The sequence below is a fragment of the Pristis pectinata genome, chromosome 2, assembly GCF_009764475.1.
Source record: "Pristis pectinata isolate sPriPec2 chromosome 2, sPriPec2.1.pri, whole genome shotgun sequence".
Classification (NCBI taxonomy): Eukaryota; Metazoa; Chordata; class Chondrichthyes; order Rhinopristiformes; family Pristidae; genus Pristis; species Pristis pectinata.
Window position 1 is genome coordinate 34,322,411 of NC_067406.1, and position 17,245 is coordinate 34,339,655.

Here is a 17,245-nt window from a genome sequence, read left to right on the forward strand (position 1 = left end):
GTGGAGCAAGATCTGGCAGGTGATAGGTGAATCCAGGTGAGAGAGGGAAGATAGGCAAGTTAGAGGAAACAAGTTGAGGCTAGATGCAGATTAGAGGAAAAACACCTCATATTTCGTCTTGGAAGTCTCCAATCTGACTGCATGCACATCAATTTCTCTAACTTCCCTCCCTTCTGTCCCCCACTTTGTTTTCCCTTATCCCACCGGCCTCATCACCTCTTCCCTTTCCCCTCCCCTGCCCTCTTGATCTGACCATCACCCACACGTTCCTCCCTCCGGTTCCCCCCCTCACCTCCTTCCCTTTATTCCATGGTCCACAGCTCTCCTGTCAGATTCCATCTTCTTCAGCCCTTTGTCACTTCCACCTATCACTTCCCAGCTTCTTACATCATTCCCACTCTCCCCCCTCCCCCACCTGCCTCTCTTCCCCCTCTCACCTGGATCCACATATTGCCCACCAGCTCTTGCTCCACCCCTCCTCCCGCCCTCTTATACTGGCTTCTCCACTCTGTCTTTCCAGTCCTGATGAACGATCTCATCTGGAAACGTTGACTGTCCATTTCCCTCCATAGATGTTGCCTGACCCATTGAGTTCCTCCAGCGTTGTGTGTGCTGCCAACAGCTATTGTGAGCTATTTCTAAATCATTATGATTACACTGGAAGTGGGAAGCAAGGAAACAGCACTTTCACTCATTCTCTAGAACTCAGAATACTTGGCCCAGATTTACATCATTCTGTATAGTGTAAATGTGACAGAAAGGCTCCTTATTTTCTACCCTCTTTGTTTTCTCTTTCACTAATTTTTTCTTTTTTTATATGCCTTCTATCTCATTTTCTTCTTCATGCTCTTTATTTATTTCTATTTTCTTTCACAATTTCACTTTGTTCAAGTACAAGGGGAAAAAAAGGATGCAAGAGGTATGGAATATACACATAACATGTAGCTTTAGTAAATATTTATTTAACTTACAACTCCTGAAGTTTTAGTAAGAGACAGTCACTGGTTGTATGCATCTTACAATATCATAATTTGCTACAATGATGTTGGTTGAATGATAAATTCCATTCAAGACACCAGAGATTATCCCACTGCCTTTGTTCAAGGTAGAGCAATAAGATCTTCATGCCCATCTGAGAGATCAGACTAGACTTCAATTTAACCTCCAGCAAAGTCAGTATCTCTGGTAAAGTAGCATTCCCTCAGTATTGCTTAAAGGTACCTATCTCGATTTCTATGCTCATGTCTCTCTAATGGGATTTGAGTCCACATCCCTCCACCACAGAGGCGGGACATCTGCCCACTGAGCCACAGGTCATAGATGGAGTCATAAGGCACAGAAACATGCTCTTCTGCCCACATCTCTACTGACCATCAAGTATCCCTCTCTACTAATCCCATCTACCATCCTTGGCAATTCAATGCTCAACTAGATAATTTTTACAATGTTGTACGAGTACCTGCCTCCATCACCCACTCATGCAGTGCATTCCACACATACACACAAGTTACAACCTTTCAGACCCCAAGCTGGGAATCAACTAACAGCTATTCTTAAATTGACTTTGACTTCTGAATTAGTGTTTAAAATTGTGGTGTTGATCTATACAATGGCCCTTGGCTCCTCACCAAAACTGTTCAATAAAACAAAATCTGGGGGTTGTTAACAATTTGGCTTCTGTCAGAGTAATTTTGGGATTTAAGTTTTAAAGTCAATTCATCTTTGGTATTGTTAACTTGCCCAGGGTATATCACGTAGTAAAAGATGAAAAAAATGGCAGGAATTTCCTATTGCACAATTTCTCATATATTCTTAATTGTAATGGAAAATTTCACAAAATTCAAACTGTTTCAGTGCTGGATTTGGTAGATTCTCTAAGTAGTACAGACCATCATTCATGCAGAACTTGATTATCATTCTGAGTTGAGCATGTTGTAACATGAGTAATATGACCAAAAGAATATGAAGAATACACAAACAAAGTGTTTCAGTTAAAAGAAATGAGTAGAAAAGTTCATGTAGGAAATGGGATTATATTTCATTTTCTATTCACTTATCTGTAACATTAATTTAAAATTTATCTGCTTAAGTGTATTGGGCTTGTATGTAAGTGGACATGGCTATAATTTAGTTCTCTTGCTGAGGGCAAAACCTGTCAAGGCTGAAGCTTTGTAGGTCTGAAGCAAGAATTTATCAGATACCAAAGATGGTTTAACAAAATATTCAACTTGGTAAGTAAGATATCTTCTATTTGTTAAGTTTTCCCACCCTAGCCACATTGACAATGGAGAAAGGTTGGAGGCAAGTTCGGCAAGAGGGATCACCTGTCTGATAACAGGCAAGCTTTTTCTTGTATCCTTTTCATTCGACATATATTGGAAAAGCATCACCAGATATAGGAGCAGTATACAAGTTTGCAACTGAGTAGGGCTTCATTGTGAGGTATAAATTTTTGTAAAGAAAAACAGTTGGCACGAAAGGGGAGCTGCTTGGAGATAGTGGCTGAGAAATTGTCCCAGCAATTAAAATAATACCCCCGCGTTCCTAGGAAATGGTCCGTATCGTGGTTTTCTGTAACCTGAAGCCACCTCATCTGCGCATCCTTCAAGAAACACAAGCTAAAAAAAACTTTGTTTCTTACTTTTTTCACAAATTCTGTGAGGGCAAATGTTATTCCATATCTTAAATTTTTGGGTCGTGATTTGTGAATACTGTAAAGGCAAATTTCCATTACCCAAATGGCTATAATGCAAGGGTCACCTGTATTGTGCTAATGTTGTTGCAAAATATGTGAGAATTTCAAACGTGATGTTCACTGAACAACACTGTAGGTTTCAGCAAGGTGTTTGTAATTGATGGGTGGCAAGTTCTCACTGCCATCACCACTTAACTCAGCTGGTATAAACCAAACAGGTAGCACATAAAGGGATGTACTACAGTACAAGCGACACTTTTCCAGCGACTGAAGAATGTGACTGAATTAATGGATGCTGCATTGATGATGAAAGCTTCCGAAGAGGTCAGATGGATTAGGCCCTTGTGAAAAACCATGCCTGCGGGAGGCTTGTTCTTTGTGCAAGGAAGTCATGGAGATCCTATGGGATCACAGCCTGGTTCTCCTGGCAAGAAGGTTCCAAGGTAAATTCCATAAGGATAGGAAGCAGTCTCAAGAATGCCAATACTTGGGGGACATCTGCAATATGAGGGAAAGCCTGAGCCTACCCTGCCTGCTCATGTGAGCTAACTTAAAAGTAGGTGAAGTCTCCTCTCCTTGTATGGAATTTGGTTGACTTCCCTAATGCAGTAGTAAGCAGCAAACTGTGGGATGTAAAATAGATCAGAGAGAAGCAACAGGCAGGCTAGAAACAGAGGGTGACCGTGACCTTGATATCCATGAGCAAAACAGGCCAGTTATACATAAGAAATTGAATTTAACGTGTGAAGCCACTCATCTCAATGAGGACAAAGAATGCCATTTGAGCTTTGGCCCTCAGAGACTGCAGTGTTAGGGAAAATAGGCTTGGCAAACCCTGACTGATCTGGGACTAACATTATTCAGACTAGTGAGGTTGACAATCACACTACAGGTGAATGTCGTGTGTTGCAACTCTGGTATTATACCAGAAAAAAAGTGTTTGAGAGAACCCTGTCAAAAACTGAGGAGACAAGTTGCTTGAAGGGGCACTAATGTATGTAGAAATCTGCACAAAGTTGTTCTTCTCTTGGTTTTGAACAGTAAGACAACATTACTTTTAGAGTTGTGAGTTCAAATTTCTAGCTTGCAAGGGACCAACTATGGGAGTTCCAACTGAATAAGAAGAAAAGGTGATACCAAGACTATTGATAGGATAAAGAATTGAAAATGGAGCTATCACCTCTGACTTTCAGGCTTGCAAAAGCCTAAAGGGCCCAAAGTTAGGCTGAATCTTTTGCAGGCATTTCAATACCTGGGTTCCACCATTAAAGTAAAAATATATATTATAATAACATTTATAGTTGAATTCCAATTCTTTCACAGTGTCAAGCAAACCACAGCAGGTTTGCCAGATTGTTTAACAACTGAATTTTAAAAAATATATAAGCGAGCCAAAAAGATCACCACTGTAATAATCCAGTAGTCCCAAATCCTGCAGAACCTGGGTATGTTCCAAACTGGTGTGGTTGCCTAAGGTAGTAAAGTTCTATGCTTACAAAATCTCAGATACAATATTTCTGTAATGTTCTTCAACCTTGATACAAACTTAATAAGTGTTTGCATTGCTTTACTATGGCTCTGGCCTTTAGAAACATTGGCCTTTAGAAACATTGTCCTTTGCCGTATTCTTTCACACACACACACACACACACACACACACACACACACACACACACACACACACCATTCTTTAGCACTCGTCACTGTATTTATTGTTGTATTTATTATTACTATGTATACAGTTTACCCTGTGAGTTTCACGTGAGCTTCACAATAAACTAATCTGAGTCTAAATCTGCTTTATCTCTTGACCACTTCATTCAATTAACCCTTCACTGTAAGCTGCACTTGGCATCTCTGAAATATCCACTAAAAGTATCAATAATTCCAATGGATCACTTGTACAGGTCTCATATGTATCTGGTCCCACATCCTATTCTGCAACCATTGCCTCAGCATAATTACCTTCATGTCTTTGTACATATCCTTTATATATTCTGGAACACCACATTCTTGGTGTCAACCACATGAACCAAATGTCCACCAAAAACTTAACACAGACTTCAATAGCTAAAATAATTGCAATTATATATTATATTTATGACATGAATGGATACCACAAGCTCAATAACAACAATCTTGCTTCTTAAGTCTGCCATATATGTGCCTCTGCTTTCACACTTGCATCTCAAATGCCACTCCAACTCACAGTGGACATTGCTGTCATCTTTGAAATCACAAGACATCTTATCCGACCACCCCTTTCTGGATTGTTACTAAGCCTATTGACACTGCCACAACTGTTTTCAGTTTGATCTAGCACAAATAGGCTTTGCTGTATCGAGCTAATAACAGTTAGTGCATGAAATGCACTCCTTTTTCAAGGCATCCAACTTAGTTTGTACTTGGATGAGTCTATTCAGGAATTCTGTAAGTAGCAAGGGTCTTCTACACAGAGGTCTCCTCTAGAACCTGTGCAGTCTGTCTGTATTGATTTTGCCAGGTCCAATTAGTATCACTTCACAGCAGCGCCTTGTACTGAGCCTATTGCTTCCTACCTTGTTTGTGAACTCTTGAAATGACACAGCTATTTCCCTAAATCTTCTGTGACTGGCTCTTTCAGACTGTTCCAACAGATCCGAGACTCTTCCTCTCTATTGCCTGCCTTTGTGGTTTGTGAAGTCTAATGGCAGTAAGTGGAAACATGATATCTCCAGATGTGGTTTGGCAGTGAAAGTGGACAATTTTAACTTCCTGGTTTCATTCTCATCCAGACCTCACAATCCCTATCTGATGGGCTACAAATTTCATCTGTGTTGGTGTGGTGCATCACTAACCAGACAATTAAAGTCCACAGTAAGATCCTGGAAATCTTGGATTACTTTCCATATCTTGGGAGAGGCAGATATTGATGATTAAGTTTACCACTTCTTTCAGTGCACTTGCACAGCCCTTGGTTGTCTGAGGAAAAGTGTTCAAAGGCAATTGGCAAAAGACCCAAAGTAATATTTATGCAGCCAGTGGTTCTGAGTCTGGAATGCGCTATTTCCTATCTGGCCATATTAAATGGGCATTCTGAGGACCAACTCACCCAGCCTTCATGGCAAGGCTTCCCATGTTTTGTACTCTATAGCCTTTCCACCTTTTGTAAACACATGGCCGACAGATTTCCCACTGAACTCACTTGTAGCATCCATGTGGGCCTGTTCCCTGCTTAAAATCATGTCCAGAGCAAAAGTGTCTGAAGTTTTTAAGTACTATCTCTTTACAAATGGCCACCCTTCATGACCCCTCAGAGGTTATATCTAATGCAACAAACAGCTTTGCCTTAATCTGCTAGTCTACATTAAGCAATTCTGCAATACCCAATCTATAAAGGTTTAGAGTCATAGAGTCATACAGCACAGAAACATGCCCTTTGGCCCAACTTGTCCATGTCAACCCAGATGCCCATCTAAGCTTGTCCCATTTGCCTGCACTTGGCCCATATCCCTCTAAACCCTTTCTCTGAATTTACCTGTCCAAATGTCTTTTAAATGTTGTTATTGTACCTGCCTCAACTACTTTCTCTGGTAGCTCATTCCACATACGCACCACCCTCTGCGTGAAGAAGTGGCCTTCAGGTCCCTTTTAAATCTTTCCCCCCTCAGCTGAAACCTATGCCCTTTTGATTCCCTTTCCCATTTGTAAACAGCACCCTTTTTTCCAGTGTCTTTAGCTTGATCATTTGCTTCTTCTGGTCCCCAGATGCACATGAAAGAATTTGTAGCTCTTTAATATCTGTAGCATTGTTGGATTAAGATGTTTCTTGATCCAACAATAGATTGGATCTATTGTTTAAGATTTTCACTATGTTCCATTGTAATACCTGATCTGTAGTCTGTGGCGCTGGTAGATTTACTGATATGTTTCCAGCTCTGCCATTGGGAGCAATATTACATTCTTTTTCTCATTCATCACTGTGTATCTCCATTTTGTGGCATCCCAGGGACTTGCTGATGTAGTTTGCATTCAAGGATATTTCTACTCATTTCACATACAGGGTAGCTGGTTTTATGCACTAATAACTTATGCTATTTGTACAGATCTACTTAGAGAACTACATTATATACTTTTCTCACCGTGGATCAGTGTCCAGTTTCCCTCAGGATCAATGATGATTTTCTTCCACTCTGGTTTTGTTGGTTCTGAGGTTAATGAGGCCAATGTGGAACTGTAAACTCTTTTGCAAATAAGGTAGGAAGTAGTTGACAGGGTGGACAGCTGGTTAGTTTGTGAAGTGGTGGACTCCTTCAGCTGCTTAAGCAAGGCTTCAAGTGTGCACCTGATACATGGCCTCAGGATTCTTCGTACCGTCCTGAATGTTCCTACGTCACAACATTGAGCAGTCATGGGCCAGAGGTTCCCAGGCATCAATGGGGATGTTGCACATCCTTAAGAAAAGTTTGAGCACATCCTCAAATCTTTTCATCTGTCCACTTGGTAATCTACTTCCATGACAGAACTCAGAATAGAATGTCTGTTTACTATTTCAAGCAGCAACGTCTGAAACTCAGTATCAATGTACTGGTATAGGTTTCTTTGTGTTGCTGCTTGCATAAATAAAAAGAGGTGGAGCTATAAACAGAGCATCCTTTATTGAAAGCAATAATGCTCAACTAAAACTGAAGTGTCCAGGTACAGCAAAATCTTAAAAGACATACAATGGTCTCAAAGGTACCTTACATAATATATACTACACCCTTTCTTTTTTCCTCTATCTTCCACTGTTTTCTCTTTTTCCTTCAGCTTCTACTTAGCCCTAAAATATTGCTTAGTGCACATGGAATATGAGAGAAGCATAATTGTCTAGTGCAGTCTCCTGTGATGAACTGCATCTCTTATGTGACAGCTTATTCCAGTTGATAGTATTTCACTTCTGTGTCTGGAGACTTCAAGCCTCAGTTTGAGTTTGAGAAATTAATGAAGCTGGCACTAGTGAAGTACTGTAGAATTACTGCTTTTAATATTAGGATAGTTTAGTCATTGCCTATTACAGGGATGATCATGCTTCCCCCAAGGCAATCAGGCTTTCTGACTTTTGACACCTTCTGTTTAATATTCATACAATCCTAAATTTCAAGCATGTTCAGCTTATTTCTCTGTAATCTACTGAGCGTTTACTTTGATGACATTAAAGTTCATCTTAATCGTTTTGTTTGTAGTATTCCTCCTCCTTTTTTCAGCTGCATCAGTTCCATTTACCAAAAGCATGGATTAAATCTGTTCAGAACTAATATGATGTAACTCTGCAAATGACTGCATGGAGCTGAAGGTAAAACATCCTACAAATTCTGGAAAACCAGGTGCTGGAAGTTCTGCAGGCAGTGAAGAATAAGAGCAGTTTAATGTTTTGGTTGCAGACCCTTTGGATCTGATAATAGTCTTCTGTTAAAATACTAACATAACTTTTCCATTTACAGATGCTGATGAAACTTCTGTATGTTTCTTACACTTATTTAAAATGTATTATTTAAACAATGGAGTGTTTGGCACCCCCAAGGATCCTGGAATACTTAAATCTGGTCAGATAACATCAGAACCTTATTTAATCAGGTTTTGAAACCTGCAGAAGCTAATGGTATTCACCTCCATTTGATAGGAAAGACTGGAGTTTCACATGTTTTCAATAAAAAAGCAAACATCCAACCCTTAATGTACAAGGTATCCCAAAATCAGTAATGGGAGATATTAGACAACCTTGTTTAATCGTGCATAGGGTAACACAAAATTAAGTGGATTGACATGGTTTCCTTTTGTCTTGTGCTTAGCCAATGTTGTTATAATAATACGTGAAAGTCATGATAACAAACTCAGCAGTTGGTGATGAGATTATTGGTGTACTACTGACAGACTTGGTTACCCCTTACTCCCAACCATCGCCACAAGTCTATCTTTAAGATATTTCAGTCACACTACAGCAGGGTTATTTATGAACACAGTAGGGTAGTTTTGTCAAAGAACCACATCCTGAAAGATTCCATTGAAAAAATAAACACTGAAAAGCTACTTACTTCCAACTTGAATTGTTATTTGATTCTTCAAGCTTTCACTGTGTTTTTCATGGCAGCTATAGGTCCCACTGTGTAATGAATCTATGTTTATGAGGGTGAGATTGGTGCCTTGAAGAAGGTGACCTTCATTGTGGGTTATCGCATGTCCATTAAATCTCCAGATCACTGGAGTATGACTGTCAGATGTCTCGCACGGCAGGGTTACATTGGTTCCAATCCGTTTGTAGTATTTTCGCCCTTCTGAAATTAGAGAAAACATTTGTGATATTATCTTATATATTGCCTTTTACTGGTACCATCTGCTCACCAATACCTCATCCAAGTGACTACTTTTGATGTCTGAACCTAGAGGGAGTACTGTCAAGCAATATAGTCATAATAAGTAGGAATCACTGGGGTTAATCAGAAGTAGATTGTCTGAGTGATTTTTGTTTCTCTCTAAAGCACGGAGCTTTTACTTTAGCAATATTAAAGTTCAGCTCAATCATTTTGTTTGTAGTATTCCTTCCACCTTTTTCAGCTGCTTCAGTTCCATTTACCAAAAGCATGCATTAAATTTGTTCAGAATTAATTTGGTGCAACTCTGCAAGTGATTGTATAGAGCTGAAAGTAAAACATCCTACAAATTCTGGAAAACAAGGTGCTTGACTTGTCAGCAGGCAGTAAAGAATAAGAGCAGTTTAATGTCTTTGGCTACAGACCCTTTCAGATCTGATAATACATCTGCAGTCAAAACACTAACCTGACTTTTCCATTTACAGATGCTGATGAAAATGTTGCATATTTCCATCACTTCTTTAGCAGGTATTTTATTCCTTAAATAATATGTTTGTCACTACCAAGGATCCTGGAATGCTTAAGTCTTGACAGATAACCTCAGAACCTTATTTAATCTCTCCTCCCGTGCAATCTCAGTCTCCCCTCAACTGACTCTGTCTACACTTCCTGCTGCCTCAGGAAAGCAGCCAACATAATCAAAGACTCCCTCCCACCCAAGTCATTCTCTCTTCTCCCCCTTTCCATCGGACAGAAGATACAAAAGCTTGAAGACACGCACCACCAAGCTCAAGGACAGCTTCTATCCTGATGTTATAAAACTTTTGAATGGACCTCTTGTATGATAAAGATGAACTCTTGATCTCTCAGTCTACCTCGTCATGGCCCTCGCACCTTATTTGTCTACCTGCACTGCACTTCCTCTGTAACTGTAACACTATATTCTTCATTCTGTTATTACTTTTGCCTTTGTATTACCTCAATGTACTTATGTTTGAAATGATTTGTATGGATTACATGCAAAACAAAGCTCTTCACTGTATCTCATTACATGTGACAATTACCAATTAGTTTGGTTTCAATACCGACACTGAAGCCAATTGGTTCATCCTACTATTGACTTAACTAAAGCTAGCTATTTTAGCTAAAGCTGGGTATAGAACTTGATCTGTATAGGTTAGCATCACAAGTCAGTGTAATAACCTGAAATCTTATCTGTATAGTGTGCAAAAGGTACCAACTGAGTCATGGAATATAATGCTGATATAGTACTGATAATGCTCTGATTCTTCCTTCATGCAGATTTCTTTTATCAATATTCCCAAAAAATTGATAAAAATAACAAAAAAGAAGCTAAAATGGTGATCAATATTATGTGAATTTCTTCACAGATATTTCCTGCCAAAAGCTAATTATTTAGTTTCCTCTTCAACCTTTATTTCACATTCACTCTACTCTTTATTTATTAATTTCCCCGGTTTTCATTCACTCTCCAGGCTATTTTTCATCCTTTTATTTATTTCTCTGTTTCCTTTCTATCTCACTCCATATTCCAGTACTACATTGAGATTTCATTAAGAAACAGCTTTGAAATATAAAGTAATCTCACAGTGCAGTGGCAAATTGCAGCGGAAGCAATTAATGAGTTTAAGCCATCAATGATCGAGATTAAAAAGTTACTATTAGAATGGGCTGTGGAAATTTGATCATATAGAAGTTATGATTTTATTCTTGACTGAAAAATTGCTAGAAAAATCATTCAATTTGATTACATCTTAAGTGAGGCTCGTCAGAAGAGATCAAAAAAAGTCTAGCATATATTAAAGCCTTCTTCCCACTGTCTATTTTGGATTAAATGTTTTGAATAATGTGTAGTCTATTGTTGTTAAGCACTGCATTAATGATATGAAGTTGTCAGTTTAATACTTCAGCATTTGATATCTGGACTGAAGATGCAATTAGAATATTTGGAAATGTCTTTTTTTACATTTTTCTTCGGCATTTCAACATTACAAAGCCAAGATGATCATATCTATTGATTGTCTCCTGAAGATTTATGTCTTTACCCTAAGGACACACCAATTTGCCAAGTTTCTAATATTTTCTGATGAAATATCATCAACCCAAAACGTTAGCTTAATTTCGCTCTCCACAGATGCTGTCCGACCTGCTGAGTACTTCAATGGTCTCTGTTTTTATTTCAATATCTAGGGTATTTTTCCTTATGACTTTGCCAAGAACTAATACAACACAAATCTGTCTATATTCTAATCTTTTTTTCAGAACAGGCAAATCTTTTTTTCAGAATAGGTCCATCAAATCTGTTGTCATTCCTGTATCACAAAACCAGTATTTCACATGCTCACCAGATCTGTGAATACCTTCAGAGATTGTTATTGTTTCTTCAGCATATTCATATATCAGTGTTCTTCACTGCTGACTTGGGTAAAAAAATGTCCTGCCATGTTACTCTTTGTACTCCTGGCATAATCTGCTATTTGTACTCATTACTGCAAGGCAGTACAGTGGCAGAGTAGGGAGTGCCGTTGCCTCACAGATCAAGTAACCTGGGTTCAATCCTAGCCTCTGTCTGTATTCAGTTTGCACATTTTTCCTGTAACTGCACTGGTTTCCCATGCATGTTCCAGTTTCCTCCCACATCCCAAACACATGCTGGTAGTTTTTTTTAGCTACTATAAATATTGTGGATGGACGGTAGGAGAATCAGGAGGGACTTGATGGACATGTGGGAGAGAATAAGTTACAGAGAAATAAGTGGGAGGATGGGATTGCTCTGAGAGATGGCATAGACTCAATAAATCAGACAGCCTCCTTCTATGTTGTAAGCAAATATGAGAACAATTTTGCTCAGATGCATTTTGTCAGTTCCCTTCATAATCTTGAAAATTTTATTTGGATTACTAAAAACGAATACATGTGAAAACCTGGATATTATTTTATAACATTGTACTTTGCTGAAAAGATCAATTTTAACCCTGCTAAGCTGGTAGAAATCATCTATTTGCTTCATCAGTGCTAATCATGCCATCTTCCTTTGAGTTACAGTTCAGCCCACTCCAAGCAATTGAGAGGAAATCCCACTGGAAGTCAATAGGTTCCTTTATTTACATGTGAAGCTCTGATGATGGCTGACTAATTTTAAATTAAGGTTTGCATCACCCTCTGCCTTGAAAAGGAACAGGGCCAGAAGTGACCAGGAATCATATGAATTTACCTTCCTATCACCCCTATTCTCTACAAACCACTGACCAGGAGTTCTTCTTGACCTTCCTGCCGATCACTTACTTAATTTTTAGTTCAGGTAAGGAACTAAGACCTAGGAGTGAATATCTCCTGATTTCAGCAGTAGTCAGATTCTAGCTTGCCAAACTAACTAATGCAAGGATTTGGGTTCAAGAGGAGAGTAATTTAAAGTTTATGCACAGACAGAAAACTGGGAGTTGAGGTTGATGCTATTCAAAGCAAGAGACAGGAACATCATGTGGTGTATGCTAGGAGATCAATTAAAAAGCACCGATTTTCTGATTGAGAATTTTCCAAAAAAATTCCAGAGGAATCTGCAATATGAACATAAGAAAAGAAGAACTAAACCATAAGGTCCTAACAGCCTGCTCCTCATATCCCTAACATTCCCTTGCATCCAAAAATCTATTAAACCTCACAGAGAGAGTTCCCATCTGAGTAGGAAAATTCCCTGTCTCAAGTGATCCTAAATGATCAACCGCTAATATTATGCCTTGTAGTTCCAGACTTCCCAGTCTGAGGATACAACCTGTCACATTCATAATAGAGAAGAGCTCACTTGTGGTTAGATCTTACACACACCTTCTCATGGAAATAACATTTGATATCAGAGTCATAAAAAATTATGCTATTTTCAAAAGTCTGAGATCAGAATAGAACAGTCTGCTGGAACAGTTATATGTTCTATCACTGAATGTGTTCTCATAAACTTACTGAAGCCATGCCATGAGATTCTGATGGAAGAAAGTGGCTTCATAGGCAGGAATGAAAATCAGAATTGCCTGAGACACTTTTGGCTCACTGATAAAATTGTGCACTGATGGATGAGTTATTCAGAATAGAGGAGGTGGGAGACGTGCTGAGTGAAGTACTGCAGGAATGTGTGTTGGGACCATTACTGTTTCTAATTCACATCATAATTTGAACTCTCAAAACAATGGCAGACTGAACAAATTTGCGGATGATGCTGAACTAAGAGAGAAGCGGAATCGGAACAGACAGTTCAGAAACTACAATACAAGCTAGACAAAATATATAAGTGGGAAAAATGATGGCAGATGAAATTTAATATTCATATAAATGCAAAAGGTTGAGCAGACTAAGGAAAAATGAGCAAAACACACACACCATGAAAATGCTGAAAATGCCTAGGATAAAGTTGAAAGAGCCTGAAACTCTTAGTAGGCTCAGTGGTCAAAATCTCCAGCCAATGCAAAACAGCAATCAAAACAGTCAATAAATTGTTGTACAAAGTAGACCAAATAATAGAAGAAGTTATGGTCAGGAATTTAGTGCACAGTCAGTCCACAGCTTAAGCACTGGAACCAGTTCTGGTCACAAGGAGACAACAGAAGTAGTGTAAAAAAAGGCACAGATTGATCCCTAGCAATAAAGGTCTCCAAAGAAATTCTTATGTGCTAAATATGCGATAGGGTTCCATTGATGGCTATGCAACTGAAAATCACAGAGTTTAGTGCACATACACTAAATTGTACAAACAACTGAGTTTCTACCCCGAAGATATTAAAGCGATGAAAACTGATCTCTCCATAAAGTGATCCTATATACACTAGGATTACAAGGCTGAAAACAGTGTTTATATTTACTTTAAATTAAAGTGCAAGAGTCAGACAAGGACCACAGGCATAAACCAGTGAGGATTGATATTAGGAAGTGTGCTCCAAAAAAAAGGAGTGATTAATGCATGAACGCCTCAGATGGACTAAAAGTGAAACACCAGTTTTCTTGCAATTCCCCAGCAGTTACACTGGAGAATCTGTCTGCTAAACCTGCGACAGGTCAGACCTAGTGCAGATTCAGCCACCCTATTCATTTCAGTAGAGAGGAACAGTTGTGAGGGAGATAGATAGATCATTTATTGAGTTTATTTAAATTTATATCATTATTTTAGATGTTTATTTTTTAAATTTCCATAATACAATTTTTAATGTTCTCGCTATTTTATGAATAGTGTTGAATGTCACAGTGTTGACAGCTGGCTAAGACTGGGAGGGAAGCTAAAGTAGCTGTCAAAGTTTTCCAAGGGTTTCTATGGGTGAGACATGCTCAGGCCCTGGCAGGTGATGTTACTTTTACCCAGCAGGCCCTGCATTGTTCAGGCCTAACCAACCAGATTGGAGCTGCCTTTGTTGGGGAATTTGCAAATTGAAGATCTGCGTAAATTAGGTGCAAGGTTAACAGGCAAGCTTGGTTGGCTTGCTGCAAAAGTTTAAAATGAATCTCTTTATATTCACTTTAAAATTGAGTATCTTTACCAAAAGAAAACACAGATTTCCATACCTCCTTTTGATATTGAAGGAAGCCATTAGACCCATTTAGTCTATGCTGACTCTCAGACCATTACTTGCAACCTTATCTATCACACATGCCTATTAATGGGCCCTGATTCCTCCACCAGCCACCTACACTGGGGATAATTTACAGTAGTGAATTCACCGAACAACCAGCATGTCTTTGGGGTGTGGGAGGAAACCAAAGCATCCTGGGGAACCCTACAGTATGTAGTCACAGGGAGAACATGCAAACTCCATGCAGGCAGCACTGGAGACCAGAATCAAATCCCTATCTGCAGTATCATTGTGCTAATTATGTCTCCCAATTTACCATCTGTGTTACTTCTTGGCTCTGAAGATACAATTCTATACACATTTCCTACATCTATTAAAATTCAAATTCCCAAAGCATCACCGCTTACACTAAGACCTTAAATCATCAGACAGCAAGTGATCTTTTTCAAGAAAAAACAAATTTAATGCTTATTCAGCTGGCCTCCACCTTATTCAAAGGTCTATGGTTAACTTCATTAAAGGAAATCATTCCAATGCAAGAGAAAGAACTGTGTTCATGTTACCAATTCTAGGCTTGCTATTTGTGGTCTGGAATGTCACTAATGAGGTTTAAGGGTATGGTTTTGTGGAAGGAGACAGGATCATGACTACATTACTTTTGTACAATGACACTTATCTTAAATAGTGAATGATCAGCAAATGTAGTAATATAAACATGGAGTAAAATTAGTAACTACACATTTAATGTTTCAAGAATCTGCACAATTTCCAAAAGAAAACACACAGGGGAACAAAATACTTGACAGGTTCCAGATTCACGACTGAAGTTGAGTTAATTCCACTATAAAGTGTGGAATCTCTACCAATGTAGACTATTACTTTTGATCCTTCGAGCTTTGGAGATTTTCTCCACAATAATTGGACATAGTAATGAACTGTAAATGCACAGGTCAAGCCACTGTCAATGCAATCACTTCCAAATGCTAATTTGGACATTCAAGAAGTTTGGACAAGAAAAGACTCACAACCATCTTGTTAAAACCAGTTAGGAATTTTGACAAGAGCAATCTTTAAAACCTATGGGAAATCTAAATTTAAAACTTCACATTGATGTTAGCTCTTATTTTTCTGGTAGGTTTGTTTGAACCTCATAATTGTTTCATTTATGGATACTCTTTCAAAACACACAATCTTTCATAATTACTTGAAATGATGAATGCAGACTTATACAAAAGTAAGGCCTTTTATGACTTCCAAGTCGGCTGTGTCAAAGTATTTTGCATCAATAACAAGCACAAATAAAATCAACAATGCAAGTTAAGTCTGAATTTCCCACAAAGCAGATCTCTGAACAATGGTGTCAGAGAGGAATTTCATGGTCACATATGTACCACTCTGTCTTCAGTTTGATTGTATAGTATGTTAGCTATCTGGAAACAACTTAAATATAATTCAAACCCATATGGTCTACCTTTTCCCTTTGGTTAAAATCAAGTCACACCATATTGTCTTCAATTTAACATATCTTTCCAAGACTTCTACAACCATGGGTTCAGCCAGGACTGGTAAGCTCCAGGCTTTAACGCAGTCTTTTTCCAAACGTTGTCCAGAGGTGAGAGTGACTGCCCTTGACCTCAAGGCAGCATTTGACTGAGTTTTGCATCAATGAACTTTGATAAAACTGAAGACGATGGACATCAAAGAAAAAACATTCCTGCATGCAGCAGGACCTAGAGACCATTCAGGCATGGGCTGTGAGTGAAAAAGGGGCCAGACAGTGACCATCTCCAACAAGAGAGAGTCTAACCATTTCCTCTGACATTCACAGCATTACCACTGCAAAATACTCCACCATAAACATCCTGGAAGTTACCACTGTACTGAGCTCAACTGGACCAGTCACATAAACACTGTGGCTGTAAGAGGTCAGAGGGTGGTATTGGTATTGGTTTATTATTGTCACTTGTACCGAGGTACAGTGAAAAACTTGTCTTACAAACCGAACTTACAGGTCAATTTAAGGTTGGATATCCCTCAGAGTCAGAATCAGAATCAGGTTTATTATATGTCATCAAATTTGTTGTTTTGTGGCAGCAGTACAGTGCAAAACATAAAGACAGAAAAATTACTATAAGCTACAAAAATAAATAGTGCAAAAGAGGAATAATGAGGTCGTGTTCACGGATTCATGGACTGTTCAGAAATCTGATGTTGGAAGGAAGAAAGCTGTTCCTGAAACATTGAGTGTGGGTCTTCAGGCTCTTGTGCCTCCTCCCTGGTGGTAGTAATGTGAAGAGGGCATGTTCCGGGTGCTGAGGATCGTTAATGATGGATGCCGTCTTCTTGAGGCACCGCCTCTTGAAGATGTCCGCAATGGCGGGGAGGGTTGTGTCCGTGCTGGCTGAGTTCTCACCTTCTGACACGCCAAAGGCACAAGTCAGGAGGCTGATGGAATGCACTTTACCTGCCTGGATGACTGAGGTGCCAACAATTCCCAAGAAACATGACGTCATCAAAGACAAAGCAGCCAGTCTGATTGGTGACACCAGAGACTGCAGATGCTGGAATCTGGAGCAACAAAGAATCTGCTGCAGGAACTCAGTGGGTCGAGCAGCATTGGTGGGGGGAAAGGAATTTATTTAACTTTC

General features: G+C 39.1%; 1 protein-coding gene across 1 annotated transcript in view; it reads right to left on the bottom strand.

Annotated features, from left to right (window-relative positions):
• LOC127567310 (ciliary neurotrophic factor receptor subunit alpha-like) overlaps nt 1–17,245 on the bottom strand; it is a 233,514-nt gene that overhangs the window by 124,925 nt on the left and 91,344 nt on the right. Inside the window, exon 3 of the mRNA XM_052010049.1 lies at nt 8,749–8,988. Within this exon, the coding sequence (XP_051866009.1) occupies nt 8,749–8,988 (240 nt within the window). The remainder of the gene's footprint in view (nt 1–8,748; nt 8,989–17,245) is intronic.